Consider the following 20,336-nt stretch of genomic DNA (forward strand, 5'->3'; position numbering starts at 1 on the left):
ATCATGCCTCATTCTGGTTTTATTCAAACACAACAAGTTACTTCTTAAATATTACTCAGCCACTTCAAAAGCGATGTTAATAAGACCATCACAGGAAATTGATCAGAGCATACATATTAGAATTAGCTTTTTTTCCTTTTTTTAGAGGATACAGTATACTTTTGCATTTAATTCCATGACTGTTTAAAGAAGACAGTATCGTAAGACAAACTCGGTACATATTTCTAATGTGGATTGTCCAGGAGTACTAGCTAATGCAGTCTGTTCCTGGGTAACTGCATTGGTCTTCCACTTAATGTACAAAGCTAAATGTTAATATATTAGCTACATAGTTTAACCTGTTATTTTCAAACAAGCTAACAAAAACACTATATGAACTTTCAAAGCAGTTTCTATGCATACTTTAGATTTTAACTTGTAATTGACTATTCAGAATTGCACTCTGGTAAGACCATAAGAACCCCCGTGGACTACAGGAAATTCAGATACTTGGACAAGTTGAAAAACATTGGTGCCACCAGCAGTAGAGATGACTGTAGGTCAGTGCTCCTATCCATCAGACTAAAAGGTGAAACAGCGTACGTATAACCATATAGAAGTTCATATGGAGGTAGGGTCTGGCCTTATCAATCCTAGAATTTCTTTTTTGCTTTGCCACTTAATAGTATTTCCCTATTTCTTTTAAAGAGGATCTAGAGAAACTATTTGTCAACCACTATCATTAAAAAAACAACCTGGGAAAATCATTAACATGATTTGTACCTGTGGGCATTTATTACAGACTCTTTAGATCTTTGCTGTTGAAAGGCCTCCATCACCCACCCACGGAGGCGCTCGTTCCCACCGTGTGTACCCCCCAAAGGTGAGACTGGAGCCAGATGTGGGTACTGCACTTCTTTCTACATGCAGCCTGAGGGTTCAAACCCTGACTATGAGGAGAGATGGGACTTACGGTATCGACCCTGCGAGCAATACGCATACACTAGTGGCAGCACGACCCATGCTTCGATGTCAGAGTTGGCCGTCATGGACTTCTGGACCCTGAAGTCCAGAACTGGGAGCAGCCATCTCCTAGATTAAGTAAGTACCATTTTATCTATTGATAATGCAGTCCCATTCATTCTGGCACCAACCACGTACTTTCCAAAGCCTTTTCTAAGTATGTTGTTTCACCATGGTGCTGTTTGTCCCCACATCACTGAGATCATCCCCTACAGCATCTAAATTTTTGTAGTATGCGTAATTCACAGGGGCCTTTGAAGGCAGCTTCTAGGCAATACTACCATATAAAATAACAGCAGCAATTTATAACTTGTGCAACTCTCATTTAACAAAAATGAAAACAGCTTTGTCTTGGTTATTTATTTTTTTTATATCTCTAGCAATAATGTTTCTGGTAGCTCTTTCGTTATGCAAACTACTGAATTAATTTTTTGGAGCTGCAGAGCTATAGGCTGTATTTTGAGGTGGATCCTGCACTAATAACAAAGTAGAGTAAGCAGATGCAGCAATCTCGAAGACCTCTGTAGTATCCTTTGCTGATTCAAACAATGAAATAGACCACACCAAAAACCTACTCAGAACTTTTTTTTTTTTTTTTTTCTGGCTAACCAACCTACTAATTCTTGAGTTACCAAAGAAACATGCAAAGACAGACATCTATTTTGCTATCAGAGTACATTTAGCCAAGAGAAAAATCACTTCTGAGCTGGTGATCTCTTACAGGGTTTTGGTGGGTTTTTTCCCCTGGGGAAGGGTGTTTGTAATGAATGAGAAAATATTTGTTTTACAGTTGCACAGGCTAATACAGAATAAAAGGTCTTACTTATCCCACCTCCCTCCAAACTCAAAGTTAGTGCAGCTATATCCTATCCGCACTGACCTTTAAAGTAAAACTGGAAAGGGAAGCATCAACACTGATCCATAATCAACTGCTTCCTTCTAGAAGTTCTATTATTCTGGTTGACTAGTTGATTAATAAAATGAACCTGGATGTTTGCAATAAAAGGGCCCTTTTATTTATTTATTTTACATAACTTGTTGGGTTTTTTTTAAAGAAGACAACACATTCTATTTTGGATAGTCTAGTACTTGGGACACTTACTGTTTGTAACTATGAACTTTGCTTTCATAAAATCATCAAATTTTGATTACTGTAATACAGCATTGTGCTCAACTAGAGGAAAATTTCAAAGGTACTTACCTCCTAGCTGAGTTTGAAATTGCAATAAGGCTGTAAGATCATTGAGCTCTTTTCTGAACACTCATCTATACAACATGTAGCTAATTAAATTCAAGACCTACAAATATTTTAAGATTCAAGAACACCTTTACAAAGTGAAAAAAATCTTCTACTGAAAATATTCCCTGTATATTCAAACTAACATTAAATCATTCACTTCTCACAGTACATTAAAATTAATTACACTTCCGATAGTGCTCTGCACTTCCTGGATATTTTTGAAGACATGATTGAATATGCAACCATCTCCAGTTGTAGTTTTAAAAAACAAGTAAAATTTTCAGCCTAAAGTTTCACACACTTTAAATCCACCTTCTGAAAGTGACAAAGATTTACTTTAAAATTAGTATTTCACATAAAAAGGAGTAAACTACTAGCAAAAAAAAAAGGTAAGAAATGCCACTTTTATCAAAACATTTTAGCTCTGCCCTTCTGAAGTCTTTACAAGAGATAAATACAGCTGCAATCTATAAGATTGCCACCTTTGTAAGTACTGTACATAGCAGAGGACAGTTACCAAATAACCAGAAAATTTGCTACAAAAATATATTATGTGTTTTGTAACATCTGCAGGTAAACAGCAAAAAAATGCTATTAAAAATGCAGAAAAAACTAGTAGCCTACCATACTAATCATAATGTTACAGTAAAGTGCTGCTTGGCTTTGTTTTTTGCCCTGTTAAATTTTCTCTTATCTAGAATTTTAGCTTTCTTCTTAAGTCTTCAAAGCAAGATTTTTTTTAAAGCCAAATCACCCCTTCTGGGAAGGACCATTGCTAATCTGCTCTGGATTAATTAAACTAAATTCACGGTAAATTAGAGTAAAATGCCCTAAAATGAGCCACTTACTTACTTAAATACAAAGTTTGGTTCTTAAACTTGTCCTACCTGGCATCAGCTCAAAAATCTAAAAATTGCAGCCAGAAGACTACCAAGACATACCCCTCTGGGTTGCATACTTACATTAAAAATGCATCTCTCTTTCATCATTTACTTCAGCACCCCTCCTGCATCTCATGTAATTTCCTCATCAATCATCACTAGTGAATTAAAAGGAACCAGTATTTACAGGGAAAGCTGTTTTCCTAGACAAATATTGGTGCAATTTTTTTAAATAGCTGACAATACCATATTGGTAGCATACAAACTTGTTTTATGATTCTTCTGACTTCCCTACAAGTTGGGATTCTTCCTTAGTCAGTATTTTGCCAAGGACTGCATCATAGTAAGGGCTGAAGACCATTTTGTTGTAGTTGACAAGACGAACATACTTGACAGCAATCTCTTCCAGCTCTCTTTGAATAGGGCCTAATCCTCCAGGAATAGCAGGTAATGATTTCTGGTGACTAGATGCAAGATAATTCTCCAGAAACTTTTGAATTCGAGAATCTGGAAAAATTGGACCAAGGGTTTTGGTTTGTTTTCAAAAGAGATAGTCAATTAGAAATAGTGTATGTAATCTCATGTAAAATACAGAAAGCCTGAACATAGTAAACAAGTATTTGAAACAGATTAAATGAGAAACCATGCATGACACGCCACCAACAGTTTTACAAAGACAGATGAGCGGTCACTTTAGAACAGAGCATTTTTGTCAAAGCATACCTATTAGCTTGCATATGGCGTTATCTGGGCTGGCCACTGCTTGGATTTGTCCTTTAAGTACAGTCTCTCTCTCAGGTGAGAATGGTGTAAACCCATGCTGGGAAAGGCAGCTGTTAACTTCAGCACACACCTTTTCAGCGATGGTAGCCAAAGATTCCTTCAGGTTAAAGGACCTAGAGAATGTGGAGTAGAGCATTACTTAGCTATTTTAGTTATTCACTTTTTTTCCCATCTTTTAAAAATAAACAATCCAATTATAGTTGCCTTATTTATCAAATGTAATAGAAGCAGCGTAATCCAGATAAAGCCAGAACTACAAAGAATAACACATTTTTATATATATGAAAAATAAAGTTGAGATATAAAATGAGGAGGTAGGATAGCATTAAAGATTTCCAGCCTGAACAATCCATACAAATAAGAGCTGACTTTCGGCCTATACAGACAGCTCTGACTCATGCAAAAAACAGTTACCAACCCATAATGTGCACAGCAACCATTCTAAATCTGCAAGCAGCTTACTGTACCACACTCAAATTCTCAAGGGAGCCTGGCCCAAACTGTGAGCATGGTTAGCTGTTTGCACTGTCATGCACCAACCAGGCATCATGAAAAACATACTCTGAAAAAAGGAGCATGTAAATATCAGAAAATAACAGAGCAAGACAAGACAGTTCTCTCCGAGTAAGCTGAATAAAAATTGTTAGCCTGGGCTCATAAAAAGCCATCATCACTTCCTCTACGTATTCTGCAGTCCACATCCAGAGAAAGGCTTAAACTGATTATTTACTAGGCTGAAAGCAGAACTATGCCCGCCTCTGTTACTAGGACTATTCAATACTCACGGAAGATGCATTCCTGTCAGCAGCACCTTGACAATGGTTTTTATTTTCTCTGCAAATCCAGGCATATCAACGAGTGCTGAGCCTGCTGCGCTGAACGTGACCAGAAGGACTGTCCCAGTCAAGAGGAGCTGCTCCAGCTCCAGCTGTATTTCCTGAAAACGGGTCTGGTCCATTAGCACTGTCTGCAGGGAAGGAGGAAGCCAGCACAGAATAAAGTCAGTATGCTGGGCTGTGAAGTGACATTGTGATGCCTACCTATTCACAGCAGTGAAGATAAGACAAAGACACAACACATGCTCAGCAGCCAAGTATCAGGAACAAAATGAAAAGAATTAACTCCTCTTTTCCAACTAAGTTTCAATACTGAAAAAGAAGTACCTAAGAGCTACCAAGAGCTCTCCATCAAGAGATAAACATTTCAGTATTGTACTTGTTGCAAGGCTACAAATTCAAACAGCTTCTGTTATATCCCAGAAATAGAAAAGTAGAACAAGCACAGAAATAGATTTTTCTGTTAAATACCTACTTCTGGAAAAGGCCTGTTTACATGATCCCACTTTAGGAGCTTCAGATAGGCCTGATTTTGTACAGCAGTGGAGCACAAGGCAGAAGCTCCACCAGTAGCACCATCATCACTACAGTGGGGAGGCAACATTTTACATCTCAGCTTTGCAAGATCGTCTGCTGCTTCTTGCAACCACCTTGTGACAAAGTCTAAAGAATCTGGAAGAGCAGGGAAAAAAAACCTTGTTAAGAAAATTCCTTTTCGAAGTTAGGTTTTTCCATCAATAATTTCCAAATAATCCCATTAGTTACTATTACTAATACCCATGATACCAGTTATTGACATGCATTTCATTTATTGCATTAAGCAGAACATCTAAACCAAAATTAAAACCACACAGCTACAGGAAACTGGAGGTGAGATGATGCTAGGTAATTATGCCCTACACTGTACTGAAATGAAATTAAACTCCAGTGTACTAAGTGCAGAACTGCTGTTCCGGCAGATTTTTTCAAACCACAGTTTTGGGGCACAAACTGTCATTTACCACACGAATTCTAGAACTAACTTACTTATAAAAAAAAAAAATCTGATTTCTTTTCATGATCTACAAGCAAAGAAAGACACGCAGTTTACTGGGAGGTCAGAGGGGAAGAAAGAAAGGAACAAAGTCATACTTGGCTGTTTCTCAAGAAACTCCTGAAACTTCTTTCTTTCATATTCAGCAGACTGCTGCATTAATTTTGGCCTAATACTACTGACAGCGAAGTTTGCCATATCCATTTTCATTAGGTCTAATACAGAGAAAATTGCTCTAAACAAACAAACAGAAAAAGTTATTCAAGGCTGCAGATGTTTACGAGGTACTATTTACAAGATTTATTATAGATTGTCTAAGGAAAGAGCAAAAACATGCATGGGAAACATTAACAGGCTGCTTAACAATTTAAGAGCATGAGACAAGAGAGAAAGCTTGAGCAAGCATGTACATGCATGCATGCACCTCTTCCAAGTACGAAATAAATCTTGCTCTCCTGTAAAAAAGCCTCCATGGAATTAACTTTACTAGCCCCAGAGATTCTATTTCCCAGGATGTGCAATATCGTTATGTTGAATACATGAAAAGACATCTGGGTTTCCAAGCTTGCATACTATCTCTGTTGGCAGCCTATAAAGCCAACCTCAGTGGGAAGCAAATAATCAGACCCAAAGGGAAAAAAAAGGAAAACAAACAACAACCAAAATTAAAAAACCCACCAAAGAAAACCACCTCAATTTCAAAGCAACCTAATTCCTGCTGGCAATATTTCTGCCAAGTCAATCCTGAACTCTTGGAAGCTTATCAAATTAGAAAACAACAAGATTAATGAAATTTCTTCTAACTATTGAGACCCTGAGCTGTTCAACTGAGAACACGGTGACAAAGCAGAAGCCTCTATGCTCCCATATGTGGTATGTACACACCCTTTAGCACTGAAAGGATATTAATACAGGGAGTGGGGAGGGGGGTAAAGAGAGCTCAAACAGGGCGGAAAGGACCAACTTTTTCCTATGCTCCTGCTTGCTATTTTTCCCCCTCCTGCTGTCGATATTAAGTTCTAATACAAATTGACCATTCACCAGCTATCTTAAGGCTTATATGCATTTGGCATTTAAGAAAATGTCCTTCAGTGACATGCAGGAGCCAGACAAATACTCCAATTCACCAGAACAAATACGGTCCTTGTTAAAGATTTCTGGAGCATCTCTCCCGTTCACACCCACAACTATATCCCTTTCCCTATCACTCTTTTTTTCTACAAAGATCTGCAGGTTTCCCTGCTGGAACACACACCTTCCCCCTCCCCCCCACCTAAAATTATTTAAGGGACTCTCAACATGACTAATAAATACCGTTTCAGTACCTGAACAGAGGAACTATTTCATGAATATCTTTCAGTTTCTTAATTTCTTCATCTCGAGCTGGAGCACAGAGAGTCCCCATCATCCCAATAACAAATTCGACCAGTTTAGAAATGTCAAGGGCCCCATTCTCTGCCTCCTGTTTTATCAAATCCAGATCAAGAACTTCCATAATCTGGTTTCTCAGTCTAGTATGACCAGGCAACAAGAAAGAGAGGAGATTCTGAAATGGAAAGTTTTTAACAGTGCATTAGTTCTACATGTCAAAGACTACAAGGATCAAACCAGTTATTGAACCACTTTTTATTGAAACTAACTGCCCTTTACAAGTGGAATCTCTTTTCTTTCTTTTTTTTTTAACCAACCATTCACCAACTCCAAATGTTTCACCTCATTCTGTTATGACACTGAAGTTACTAAGTGGTAAATACTCTGTAGTACAGATCATACTTAAGGCTATTGTGCTCGGTTTTGTCAGCCCAGTGTTGGGGTATGTCATTGATTCCGTAACTAATACCACTGCCATAACATGAAGGAAGCTTGGAATTACGAAACTAGTATTACTTACTTACCTTTAATCATCTTACATGGTTTTGCATTTGTTTTTACATTCAAATTTCTCCTCTGGGGTTATACAACTTACTTACTTACATATGTTCACAGACAATGATACGGTAATGAAAAAGACCAAGACAGTCCTTTATGAAAAGCCAAACTTCAACCACTTTTGCTCATTCGTATCAATGCGGCTACTCAAATTCAATAATTTACCTTGCTATCACATCATCTTACCTCTTTAATTTCTCCCAGTAGTTTAATTGCATGGTCGTATGTCGGTGGGTCTTCCTTTAGCTGAGCTTCCAGACAATCCCAGAAAGCTTTATGCACAATATCTCTTACTTTTTTTTCTAAGCTGTGGATAAATATGACCAGTTAAAAAGAACAATACTTGTCTCTGCATCACCTTACAAAAATAACCTGCTGCTCCTGAAGAACAGCATGTAATAATACGAATATAATGCAATAATGAATATATGACAATTAACAGAGAAGAGATCTGTCATTTTAAGTTACTCAGAAAAGCAAGAAAAACTGGACACAGGATTTGGAATGGCTTATATCCTAATAAAGGGTAACGCACAAGCAAAGGCGGCTACAAATTAAAATCCTTGAAGGTATCTATCATATGCTACCTCTAAACTAAATAACTGGAAGGAAAAAAAAAAAGAAATCACAAAAATTACAGCTTGTCTTCAAAAGACCAGTATTCATGTTCCTTTCAAAAGCCTCACTAAGTAAATGCAATTCTACTAAGTAAAATTCCTTAAGTAAACCTAGCAGAAATGAAGGAACTTCCTGACACAAAAGCTTCTGCATTTCAATGCCTAAATATTGCAGCTACTCTGAGGTAAAGGCCCAGTCCAGTCTGTGTAAAAAACCAAATTAATTCCACTGCTTCAGTACCAATTCCTAATTCAAAATACTGAAAGTTACTCCTCTTCAGCTGGCAGCCTCCTGTTCACACCATGTTTAACTTCAACACCAAAGAAGTAAAATGCTCACCCGTACACAAAGAATGCCCACAACAAACACCAGGTTCCCAAGGCTCTGACTCCATGTGCAGCTGAGGTTCAGGCAGCGCCCAGAGGCACTTCTGCCCTGCGGAACCTCTGCGAGTAGCCAATGCGGGCTCTACTGACAGTATATCCAACTGCAAATGCGGTCACAACTGCTTTCTCCTCCAACCACTTGTCTCCACACATATTCAAGCCGCAGGGGCCTCTGAGGTTGAGACGCACAAAAACCCCACATTTAATTCAAGGAACATTCCAGGGTCCCTCTTCAAGCAAAATCTGAGTGACTGCTCTTTCTTTCCCAGGTGCTAAATAGCTGTACACAAAACGCTCACAAAAGCCAAATACAGGGATCTCGTACTGAAGCAGGCCTGGCCCATCACAAAGCCCAGGCACTTCCAAGCAAGGTGACCTCTGCAATACATCTGTTCTGTGATTAAGTGAAGAGATCCAAATCAGCCACTCTGCTGAACAACTACAGCCACTACTCAGCATCAGTGAGCAAAAGCATCCAACTTTCCAAAGTACAGCATAGATCCCCAGCTCTTTCCCTCCTTTTTCTTTTTTTTTTTTTCTTTTTTTTTTGTTAAAGGTGGTGGGGAAAGAAGAAAGGATGGAAAAAAGAAAACATGCTAAAATCCTTCTTCCCTGAAAAATGCTGGGATCAATTTTATGGCACTGAGACATACCAGAAAAGTTATCCACTATCACAGCACATTTTCATGTGAGAAATCCATGTGAAGGAACACGGAGCAGAAGCGGACACTGATTAGAACAGCACTCTCTTAACTGTGGGACTTTATATGAAGCATTTATTCTCGGCCATCAACTGCCAAGCAGAAAACACCTGATGGAAGTTGCCCTAAAAGATGCTGAGACAGAGAAGATAATGTAGATTGGGGAGAATGAGCTCTGCATGTCTCAGGCGTACTTTGCAAATGCTTGCTTCAGAGGCAGCATCTGTGCAGGCTACAGACAGGTCCCAGTTCGTGGGGCCACACATGAACTGCACATGACCTGCAAGAAAGGCTACAAAGGAGGACTGGGCCACACTGCCTGGGTCTGTCTAATAGACAAGGCACACGCTGACAGATGGTGCTGAGAAGACAGATCAAATCATTGCTTGAGCTCTAAAATATGAGTCTTGATGGACAACAGAGATGTCTGTTGTCATGTGCTGGCTCAGTTAAATGTTGTTTGTCCTCAGCGTTTAAGGAGGCCACAATTCTGTTTCCTACCAACTTAGAGGCTGAGACAAGTGAACAAAGTATGGCAAAGACCCTCATCCGCCCCATTCAACCCTTACTCAGAGGCAATTCCTGCTGGGACTATGAGGTTCAGGGTATTTAATAGCATGAGCACATTTTCTTTGGTTACTATCGTTTAGCAGTCCACAGCCATTAATAAAATACCACTGGTATAATATGCTGGTGTCAGAGCTGGAAAGACAGCAATAGACCAGGTGAAAAGGGAAGATGAGACTGTTCCCATTACTGCCTTTTCAGTCAAGGACAATTCTAGTTCCAAGCAACATCCTCTCATTACTAATGCTAACGGGAACCACTGTCATCATGTTTTGGTGGAGACAGGCATCAGACCTTTTGTCTCAGTATGACCAATTTCTATAGAGAACAACCAATACCAGTCTTCTAAGAGCCATCTGTAGCATGTTCTCCTGCAGCACCTGTGAAGGTAATGTGCTCAGGTCTCTCTTAAATGCAGACACCTTCAGACACCACTGGTTCCAATGTGGACCAACTTCCTTCCATGAAATATGCACTTGCTTTCACAAATCAGCCCAGAGAACACATTGTCAGCCACATCTCTCTGTGTGTGAAAGCAGAGCAAGCATCTGTAGATAGGACTGGGTCAGCTACACTGGCCAATATGTGACCAGATACCAAAGCTTCTTCTATTCTCCCTCTCCCCTTTCAGCAGGGGATAGAATTACTGGAGGTCAGACAGAGAAGGAAAGACTTCAGACTTAAAAGGAGCAAGGACTAACCTAATAAAACATAGGAATCTCTCCCCCAAAAATCCCTGGAGAAACAGACAGAAAAAGCTAAAATGATCAGAGTTTCATCTTACTCCCACAGACAGCGAAAGCTTAAAAGATGCTAAGAGCACTACCTGCACCTGCAGCTAGACTTGGGTATTCACAAGACTGCAGCCTCAGACTTCTGGGACAAGAAGAAAAACAGAAACCACACTACACCAGGATTTGCACCACACATGCCCAAACGCTTACTCCAAGAGGTTCACCTTTCACATGCACACATTTCTGGGGAAGCAAACTGCATGTTTACTACCTTCTTCTTATGGTCTTTCCTACCTCCTACCAGGCACTGCCAGAAAAGATACTAGCCAGAGCCTTTACCTGACCCACTAGAGCTGTTCTGCAGTTCTACCAATGCAAATCTTATTTATGTATCTATTTGGTAACAATCTTACCTGTGTTCTGGTAATTCAGCTGGTTTTATCTGGAAGTCTCCATTAACAACAATTTCGTGTGCTAATGCCATGTTGGTTACTCCCTTAGCTGTTTCCATGAGCTCTTCTATTGACACAGGCCGAGGAGGACTAGCTGCAACATAAATTAATCTGTCAGGCAGTTATCTATAAAAGTCTGTGGAAAATAGTCTGCTAATACTTTTGGACCCTTTCCACCTTAACAGTCCAGAGGGCCAAAAGACAGTATCACCTGAAGTTTCTTCTCCTTTCCTTCCCTTCCTTTCCCAGCTGGTAGATGACACAGGTTTGGACTATTACAGAAAACACAGGACTGAACCCCAGTTGATATTCTGGGCTCAGTATGTCAATTGCTTCCAAGTTCTACCAAGCTCTTCTCAAAAAAACAAACAAAAAAACCCCCCACTTCTTTACAACTGCTTAATAGCATCTTAGCATCTTTCTCCACACTGTAGGAAGAAATCATTAAAAATACTAGTATTTTCACCACACTATTTCCCCAATTATTGTGCAGACGCTGCCAGTTCAATTTTATTTTTTTCAAGGAAGTGACTTCATCTCTAAAGCAGTCGGCAAACAAGCCACCATTAACATTAAGCAATAACACACTAGTAGCTAATTATTCTCACTACTTCCAGTGCAACTGGCACTTCTCCATACTCTCTTTTTTCCCCAAGAGGCTATTGTCCAAGCAACAAAGGATGTCAAGACCTAGGCCCAGCACCAATGCCTAAGACCTCTTCCTCTGGCAGGCATTTGGGACTGACAAGGATGGGCAAGCAGCTTCAAATTGGGCCCTGGAGCGTACAATTGAGTAGGAGAAAGCACCAGACCTGAAAAATCAGGCCAGTTTCCATTAGGCAAGAGAGAAAGGTAGTGACTGACAGTAGAAGTCTAGAAGGTAGAAGAGGGACAGGGACAGTTTCAGAAAACTTAATTTGCTTCCTGGACGCACTGGAAATTACAGTTCGTAATTGTTCTGGACTACATAACATCCTCCTGGGACACTACTAACATTGCTGTAGTGCAGGAAGTGTCACAGCCCTAAAGACAAGTCAAGATAAAGGCAGAGGAGGTGCCAAGGGTGCAGGCCACGCTGGTTAAGGGCATGATCCCATCCCCACGAAGCCAACTGCAACCTGTTGCCACTGATTCTTTGTGGTAAAGATTCCTCCTAGCTGTGCTAGCATCAATGCAAGCAGCGTGTGTGGGTGCCCAGCAATGCCTTGCCAGAAGTTAGGAGAAGCACCACAGCTCTTCCCTGGTCCAGGTATTTGAGAAAAAGGAGAAGGCTAGATCGTTAGTGTCCTCAGGCAAGGCAGACAAGAATGGCAAGGTTCATCTCAGCTCCTCCAGAAAACATCTAGTGGAGCGGAAGGGGGGGAAAGAGCCACAACAGAATTGCCCTAATGGATTGATTCCTCTCTGTAGTTCATTCACTTCAACTACAGTCCAGTCATAGGAGTAACATACTAATTCCCCAAATGAAAGATCTTCATTTTCCCCAAAAGGGATCTTCATAGGCTGGGTTCGCTGAGATATGTTTTAGGCAAACTGCCATGACTGCCTCATGTGATAATCCAGTTTGATTGGACTTAAGCTAGTAACATAGAAAAGGCCCTTTAAAAGTAACTGTCCACCACTCGTCTGCCATTCAGAGCTGTTCCAAGTACATGCAGTACAGTTCCAATGTGCGAATTTTTCATTAATATCTCGCTCTTTTCGTGCACCCCTCCTAAACCCATATTTCCTTCTGCTTGGAGCTTAATCTTGCATAGTGACTCCGGGAACACAGCAAGGATTGATATTCTGAGAAGAACGAGCAAGACAACAAAGTTCACAGCTGAATGAGAGTGTTTTTGTCTGACTGCCAAATGACTTCACTCTAGCAGTGGATGCACTAAAAGCTAAGACTCTTTCATTTACCAAAGAATGCTCTTAAATCATGTTACTTCGTTCTCATATTATATCTGCTCCCTTACAAAAGGGGAGGGCCTGAGACCAAGGACTTCTTTGTGGTACAATGCAGTGCAAGACTGTGCTAGGCATTTAACTTTCGCATGTTCGTAGCCTCTCTCCATACATGTATCGCATTGCCTATCAGGCAATCAGCAAGACATAAGCACATAAACTCCCTCAGAACATCTCCTCTGTGTAACATGACACTAAACACAACACTAAACCTCAAGTAATAATGAACACTATTAAAAAATAAAAAGAATGCAACAAATAAAATGTTACATGCTGGGACGCTCTCTACAGAAGTTTGGAACTAGTTATCTGAGCAATTCTGCCTCTTCGAATTGAATCCCTGGGACCACAAAACTTTCCCTTAGTTTTATCTATAGATTTGCCAGAAATAATTGGTAGCCATATCCATCTCCTCAAGTTAAAAGCACAATGACAAAGAAAAATATGCCCTAGGAGTAAGCTTAAAACATGGAGTCCTGCTTAACACTAGAAGTAGTATTAGGATTAAATATACAACTTTTAATCTGTATTGGGAGGGGGATGACAGGACATTACTTTGTTGATAACAGCCTCCCTTGCCCTGCAGTAGAAACACAGGCTGCAACAATCCAGAAGGTTCAGCTGATAATGTAAACAGCAGCAACAGTTTAGTTAGAATATACTGGAGTAGTGTTTATCGTTTCTGTGGCTGCAGACATGCAAAGGTATTTAAGATATACATGGCTCAGAGCAACATGGTTATTGCGTACAATTAAGCACTAAAGCAAAATGGGGACAGAGGTGTTACAGTTTCAAAGCAAATGATCAGGAGTCACACAATATTTAATCGCAAAACAGTCAAACTTGCACAGAATGATATAAAATGCCAGGATTGTCTCTGCCAAAAAATTATAGAGCTACCTTTTTTTTTTTTAAATAAAGCAGTTTCGCTTACACTTCGGTGTCTCATCTCTGTGTGACCCTGGAGCACTCTGTCGTATTCTTTTTCTGATAGACTGGTCCGGGTTATCCAAGCTCTCCTCTTGACCATCCTCCAAACCACTCAACTTTTCTTCACTTGAATGTGGCTTGTCAGGATTCTGAGACATTTTCAGTTGGTTCTTTTCAGAAAAAGAAAAAAGATGAAAAAGGAATGAATAAGCATTTTCTGACATAGCTGAGTGGGTAAACATCACCAGGAGCTCTTCTGATTAAGAAAAAATTAAGAATGAAAGAATTCTTATGTGAAATTATATGACATCATTCCCATAATGGTAGGGGACCTGGACTCAATGACTCACTTCCCATCTTACACAAAACAGGATGCTTTCAACACAGCTACCTTTTACTTAATCCACATTCCTAATAAGTTCTCAAAAAATCTGAAACTGTTCCCTCGCCATAATGCATACAGATTAGAAAAAAACCCAACATATTTCATTTTCTTTCTTTGCATTGCTTACGACAGCAGTGAAAAACACCTTCAGAATAGTATTACAGACATGTTTCACAAAAAGGTTATGCCAAATGAGACATCTTCCCACTACATAATAATAAAGCTTCCTGAACATAATGTACTCCTGAACTATGATCTGCCCCAGCTGCTCAGAACTTGAAAATTTTCACGGAACCATCCAAAAGCATTAAGAAGCAGGAAAAGGACTAGGCATAAATTAACATAAAATTCTACTCCCATATTTTCATTCCATGCAAGAGTCATGACTTATGCATAAAATATCAGGATTATTTAAAAAAACACAAACATTAGGACAGTAAAGAACATAGTTATAGTATTTAAAATATTAGTTTATTAAACATTAGATATTAAATAGTATTTATATTACATCACAGATACCTGCAGTGTACCCAAAGTTACACTGAAAAACTGACCATTAGAAAAGCATGTCTCACCATTCATTATCTTCACTTATTTCATATTCAGATTTCCCTCCGAAGAATGTAATTTGCACATCTTATCATTGAAAACTCTCTATCATACAGGAAGCTACTACTGTTCAGACTTCAATTTTACAAAAATCTATTAGAGACCATATGATGTCTCTAACTCAATTAAATAACCTGGATGTTCTGTGAAGTGGCAAGTCAGGAAGAGTCTGCCTTTCAAAAAAAAAAAAAAAAAAAAAAAAAGCAAGCTTTCACCTATTATCCCACCACCCCCATTTTCAAAATTTGAAAGGAACAAACTCTCGGCAAGAGATACAGCCTCCAGAGGCACCTCACAGCTACTAGGAAAAAATACTTGCGGCATCAAAGACTACACTGAAGAGGATGCAGCATAAGCAAGCAACAGCACAGAAATATAAAACTGAGATTTTTTTATTTTCACACAACAGCTGTAATAACTAACCCTACTCCATCAGTGCTTAAATTGATTGCGCCAATGTGATGCCACAGGACAGCTGGAAAGCTCAGGGCATATAAGAAATGGTTTTATTCTACAGCAATGACTCAGGATCATCATCTTGCTAGATGCACAAGATACCAACATGCAACACTTGTCCACAGCACTGCGTGATTTCTATTTTAAAAAAAGAAGACAAAACATAAAAAGCATGGGATAAATTACATAGGTGTTGTGGTTTAACCCCAGCCAGCAACTAAGGACCACGCAGGCGCTCGCTCACCTCCCTCACAGTGGGATGGGGGAATCAGAAGTGTAAAAGTGAGAAAACTGGTGGGCTGAGATAAAGACAGTTTAATAGGGAAAGCAAAAGCCGCGCACACAAGCAAAGCAAAACAAGGAATTCATTCACCGCTTCCCATGGGCAGGCCGGTGTTCAGCCATCTCCAGGACAGCAGGGCTCCATCACGCCTAACCATTACTTGGGAAGACAAACGCCATCACTCCAAACGGTCCCCCCGTCCCTTTTCCCCCAGCTTTATGTGCCGAGCATGACGTCCTATGGTCTGGAATATCCCTTGGTCAGTCGGGGTCAGCTGTCCCAGCTGTGTCCCCTCCCAACTCCTTGTGCACCCCCAGCCTCCTCGCTGGTGGGGTGGGGTGAGAGGCAGAAAAGGCCTCGACCCTGTGCAAGCACTGCTCAGGAGTAACAAAAACATCCCTGTGTTATCAACACTGTTTTCAGCACAAGTCCAAAACATAGCCCCATACCAGCTACTTTGAAGACAACTCTATCCCAGCCAAAACCAGCACAATAGGAAAACCAAGACATCAGTACAGGTATGTTAGACCCATATATTAGCCTCCACCTTTGGCTGGAACAGAGTCACTGACGTCCCTGCTCCAAACACTTGATGATCTCCCCCTTCACACACACAGACAATCCCAGCTGGGACAAGAAAGTGGTAGTCTGTGCAGAGCTGCAGTCACATTGCCACCCTCTTAACTAAGGCAGAGATAGCCTCCAGCTAGGTGTAATACAAGGCATCCAAACCAGCGGGAAACCACCGGTGGGAAACCAGTAACGTGCTCCAGGAGAAGCGGATCTCCAGTCTAGCAGACAAAAGGTCTGTTACTGCAAACACTCTAGCAGCAAGAGGACAAGGAGCTCTGTTAATAAAGGAGCAGTTAACAGAGAAGATCATAGCAACAGTTGCAATAGAAAAAAAGATAGGACTGGTTAAACAGAGGAGGGAAATGTGTTGTTCAATTTGGCTCGAAGAAAAGCATCATCATAAAGGCTTCCACATTCATTCAACCAGACTAGACACTTGCTCTTCCTATCCATTCTCTTCGACAAAGCACTCTTCTGAAGTCAAAGTCTGAAGCACAAAAATGACTCAACTAAGACCCACTTAGGTCTTTAATGCACGTGACGCTTCATAGTGCCTTGCAATCTCTCACTGCACTTTATCCTCACTACCCTTAAAAAAGTAGAGAAATATTATAATATACCTTACTTACAGACGGGAAATTGAGATGTGAGTTAAGTTGCTTGAGGACTCGCAGAAGATAAATGACAGGGCCGAGACGATAATCAGTCTCATGATTACTACCCTCAGCTTTGCCCATCAGGCCACCATTCCTACCATGCAGCCTACATCCTAAAGTATCGCCTTCCATAAAATGGCAGATCAAGAACTACAGTCTCAAACCCAACAATTTCATTTAATTACCATTTGTTTAAAAAAAGTCCTATTTCAGCTGTGGAAAGTGGTTACAAGAACTCCTAGGCCATTCTACCAAATGACTGTTCAGCAGATGAGGTAAACAGGCACTCTTGTTGGTTTAGTTTGCAATAGCCTACACTTTTCTGCTGGATTACAGCTATTATTTGCCAGAACGCATCTAGAACATATCCTCTTTCCACTGGGTAAATAAGCTTGACAATACCTCTTCTAAAAGCATGATCATCACCTTTCCTCTCACAAAAACAATTCTGACTCTTAATAGAAAAAAAGTCTGCTTCTTGGCACTTTCCTTCAATTTATTTTTAATAAAAACAGAAGTACAAGAGAAAACCCGACAAATTAAAATCTAAACTAAACATTTTCCACGGGTTCTTTTCATCAAAGGTCCTCGAATCAGCTGATGCACACCAGCATCAAATAAACTTCACCGTGCTTCTACGGAGTACACACAAGATCGAAGCAGTTCCTGCTAACTTCAAGCGTGGCCCCACCGCCCTGCGTAAGGCTCGACAGCTCCCCTTACCCCCAGGCCAAACACACAAGCCCTGAAGGCCACCCTTCTTCAAGCTTCCTTCCAACACTGAACTCCCTCTCCTTCCCTCTCTTCGCCTGCCACATCACAACCTATCTTCCCTCCTAATCCACTAAAAGGCAAGCCACAGCTCAGCTCTCTGCGGTGAAGCTGCAGCCTGTCTTCCGTCCCTCTTCCAAAACAAAAGGGATGCTTGTGAACTTCTACCATTTTTCCCCTACCTGCAGCCCGTTCTGTGTAAGGCCCTGAAAGCCCCAGCCCATCGGCAGGGTCTACCAAAAAAGAGCACACGAGGTACCCTAACAAGAACACCGTACCACCCGCTTACCCGCCCCAGCACCGGGCACCAGTTTTCCTGCAGTACTTCCACGGGGGTTCGGGAGTTTCAGGCCGCTTTCTCTGCACTGCCCAGCCGGGGTGCTGGCAGCAGCTCCGGCCACAGATGCCACACAGGCTCCAAATGGGCCACAGGGAAAACGAGCCCCGGCAGCGCAGCCTGGGGCGGGGGCGTCCTCCAGACGCCAAACGGGTGAAACCCGCAGAGAAAACGGCATGTAACGGCCTCCTTCGGCCAGCGCTCAACCCCGGCAAACGGGTCCCGGAGGCAGGGCTGCCCGGGCCCGCTCAGCCCCGGCCCGAGAGCCCCCCCAAGCCGCCGCCCGGAGCCCCGCTCCCCGCCCTGCCGGGCCCCGCGGCCCTCCCCGCCGCCTCAGGCCCGGCGGAGGCCCGGCGGCCTCCCAGCCCCGCACCCCCCCCCCCACCGCCGCCGGCCGCCTCAGGGCTGCGCCGCCAGCCGGGGCCCCGCCGGCCCCCCGGGCCGGGCCGCGCCGCCTTACCGCCGCTCGGAGAAGGAGCCGCGGCCGCCGGCTCTAACGGGGCGGGCGCCCGGCCCCCGGTCCCTGCTGGCGGCCGGCAGTGCGAGGCTGGGCCGGAGGCGCAGCCCCAGCGCAGGGGCGGGCCGCAGCGGCTGCCGAGCGGCGAGGAACGGCTCCCCCCGCGCCGGGGCGGGGCGAGGAGCCCCCGCCGCCCCTCTCGGCACGGATTGGGGGTTTTGGGGGGTTTTTTTTTCCTCCCAAAGTGGGGCGAGAGGGGCGGGGACGGGGCACCGCTCTCTTCGGTACCAAGGGTGTAGGAACGATCCTCAACGAGATGGTTCACCGCGGCTTTTGGGGGGGCGGGGGGTGCCTCTGCGAAACCAAGCGAGGAGCAGGTCCCTACAGCCAGCGCAGCTGGGCCAAGGCAGAAGCTGCCCTCCCGTAGCCTCCGCACAGATAAAGAGGTGTCTGCCCCATCACACTGCGCTTATTTAGATTAAATCCACCCAGCAGCCACCGAAAGAAGCCATGGCTTTTTGTTGCTGACTTGCTGGGGTGTATTCCCTTACAGACACCCTACCCAGCTCACGCTGTGACCATCGGCCCCTTCCATCAAACTTAAAAGTCTCGGGTACCGTCAGGCGAGCTGTATCACACCTACGTAGAGGAAAGGCCACGCCGGCCCTGCCTCGTACCCATCAGCGAACGCTGCCGAGTCTCTCTTGCCCCTGGTTCTTCTCTGCAGACTGCTTTTCGGTAGCCTGAAAGCAAGCTTGGCACCAAAGCCAACCAGTGACTCACAATGCAGCGATATCTGTAATTCAGAACTCATACTCCAGCAGGCACTGCCCACAGGCAGGAACTCATTTTCGAGATAGAAATCTCATCCTCCTAACAGTAATGTTACAGCACATCGAATCAGGCGTTAGAAAGGGAATAGACTTCTGCTGAAGAGGCAACCGATGCAACACCACAAGTAACATAAGGAAAATATGATCAGAAATTCTAAGAACAAGAAACTAGCTGCCTTTCCACCCCCACATTTTAAAGTGTGAGTTAAGCCACTCTTTCTGAGAAAGTGCATTTATAATCAACACCTTTTGGTTAAAACTAAGAACTACAAAAAAATAACTACAAAAAAAGGGTTACACTTTCCCCCATAGTATTAGTTTTCAAGAACTGATTATCTTTTAGAAGTCCTTTCTAGCTGACTAGAATAAGCCTCTTAGACATTTGTCTTCCATCCCCCACCAGAATACAGTAACACATTGTCCCATCGCACACCAAGTCATCATCTCACTTTCAGAGAAAGTACTCTGGAGAAGCAATAATCAGTGGCAACAGACACCACTAATGACTGAAGAGTTACTTAGTGATACATGACACAGTAGTATCTCAAATAGGATTGTGTTTTTAAAAACAGCTCTCCACAAGTGCATGTAACAGTTATTACTACTTTGTTTTCATGATTAAAAAAATTACCTTTGATCCCAATTAAACTAGCTTTTTTTCCCCAAATAAAAGAGAACAGAGCTCTACCGGCACTGCGTATGGAACAAAATTTGTGATTTCTTGCAACAGTAACTGTAATGAAGTTTTGCTGGCATCGACCCAAAGATAACTCCACAAGAGTCAAAATTAGATCTCTAATCATGCTATGTATTTTCCTGCTTGCAATTGCCTGTGTTGTACAGCTTGGGATTTTCACTGTAGACTAGACACAGATAAAATATACAGCCATAAGAAAAGCCAAAGGCCTTTCATTTGTTCCAGCTCTTTTCTAAT

General features: G+C 42.1%; 1 protein-coding gene across 4 annotated transcripts; it reads right to left on the minus strand.

Moving 5' to 3' along the window:
* Position 1: 1 nt before the first annotated feature.
* On the minus strand, positions 2-19,179 carry TCP11L1 (t-complex 11 like 1). Of its 4 annotated transcripts, none has more exons than XM_069803969.1 (10): positions 19,132-19,179; positions 14,047-14,212; positions 11,124-11,256; positions 7,891-8,011; positions 7,101-7,321; positions 5,874-6,010; positions 5,218-5,414; positions 4,692-4,873; positions 3,847-4,019; positions 2-3,630 (listed from the first exon to the last, which is right to left on the minus strand). In XM_069803969.1, exons 1-10 carry the CDS (start codon positions 19,162-19,164, stop codon positions 3,395-3,397), a joined length of 1,599 nt encoding a protein of 532 aa, XP_069660070.1. In that variant the 5' UTR covers positions 19,165-19,179; the 3' UTR covers positions 2-3,394. The 4 variants fall into 4 exon arrangements, with proteins under 4 accessions (XP_069660070.1, XP_069660071.1, XP_069660072.1 ...); XM_069803970.1 differs by lacking the exon at positions 19,132-19,179 and adding an exon at positions 18,573-18,720; XM_069803971.1 differs by lacking the exon at positions 19,132-19,179 and adding an exon at positions 18,065-18,327.
* Between the last annotated feature and the right edge of the window lie 1,157 nt (positions 19,180-20,336).

Source organism: Haliaeetus albicilla, chromosome 16 (genome assembly GCF_947461875.1).
Source record: "Haliaeetus albicilla chromosome 16, bHalAlb1.1, whole genome shotgun sequence".
NCBI classification, from domain to species: Eukaryota; Metazoa; Chordata; class Aves; order Accipitriformes; family Accipitridae; genus Haliaeetus; species Haliaeetus albicilla.

Coding starts and splice junctions, on each gene's coding strand:
- TCP11L1 (XM_069803968.1), bottom strand. CDS start 17,085: ATGGGCAAAGCTGAGGGTAGTAATCATGAGACTGATTATCGTCTCGGC. Junction 11,257..14,046: donor CAGAGATGAGACACCGAAGT/GTAAGCGAAACT, acceptor TTTATGTTGCAG/CTAGTCCTCCTCGGCCTGTG. Junction 4,020..4,691: donor CTGACAGGAATGCATCTTCC/GTGAGTATTGAA, acceptor CACATTCTCTAG/GTCCTTTAACCTGAAGGAAT.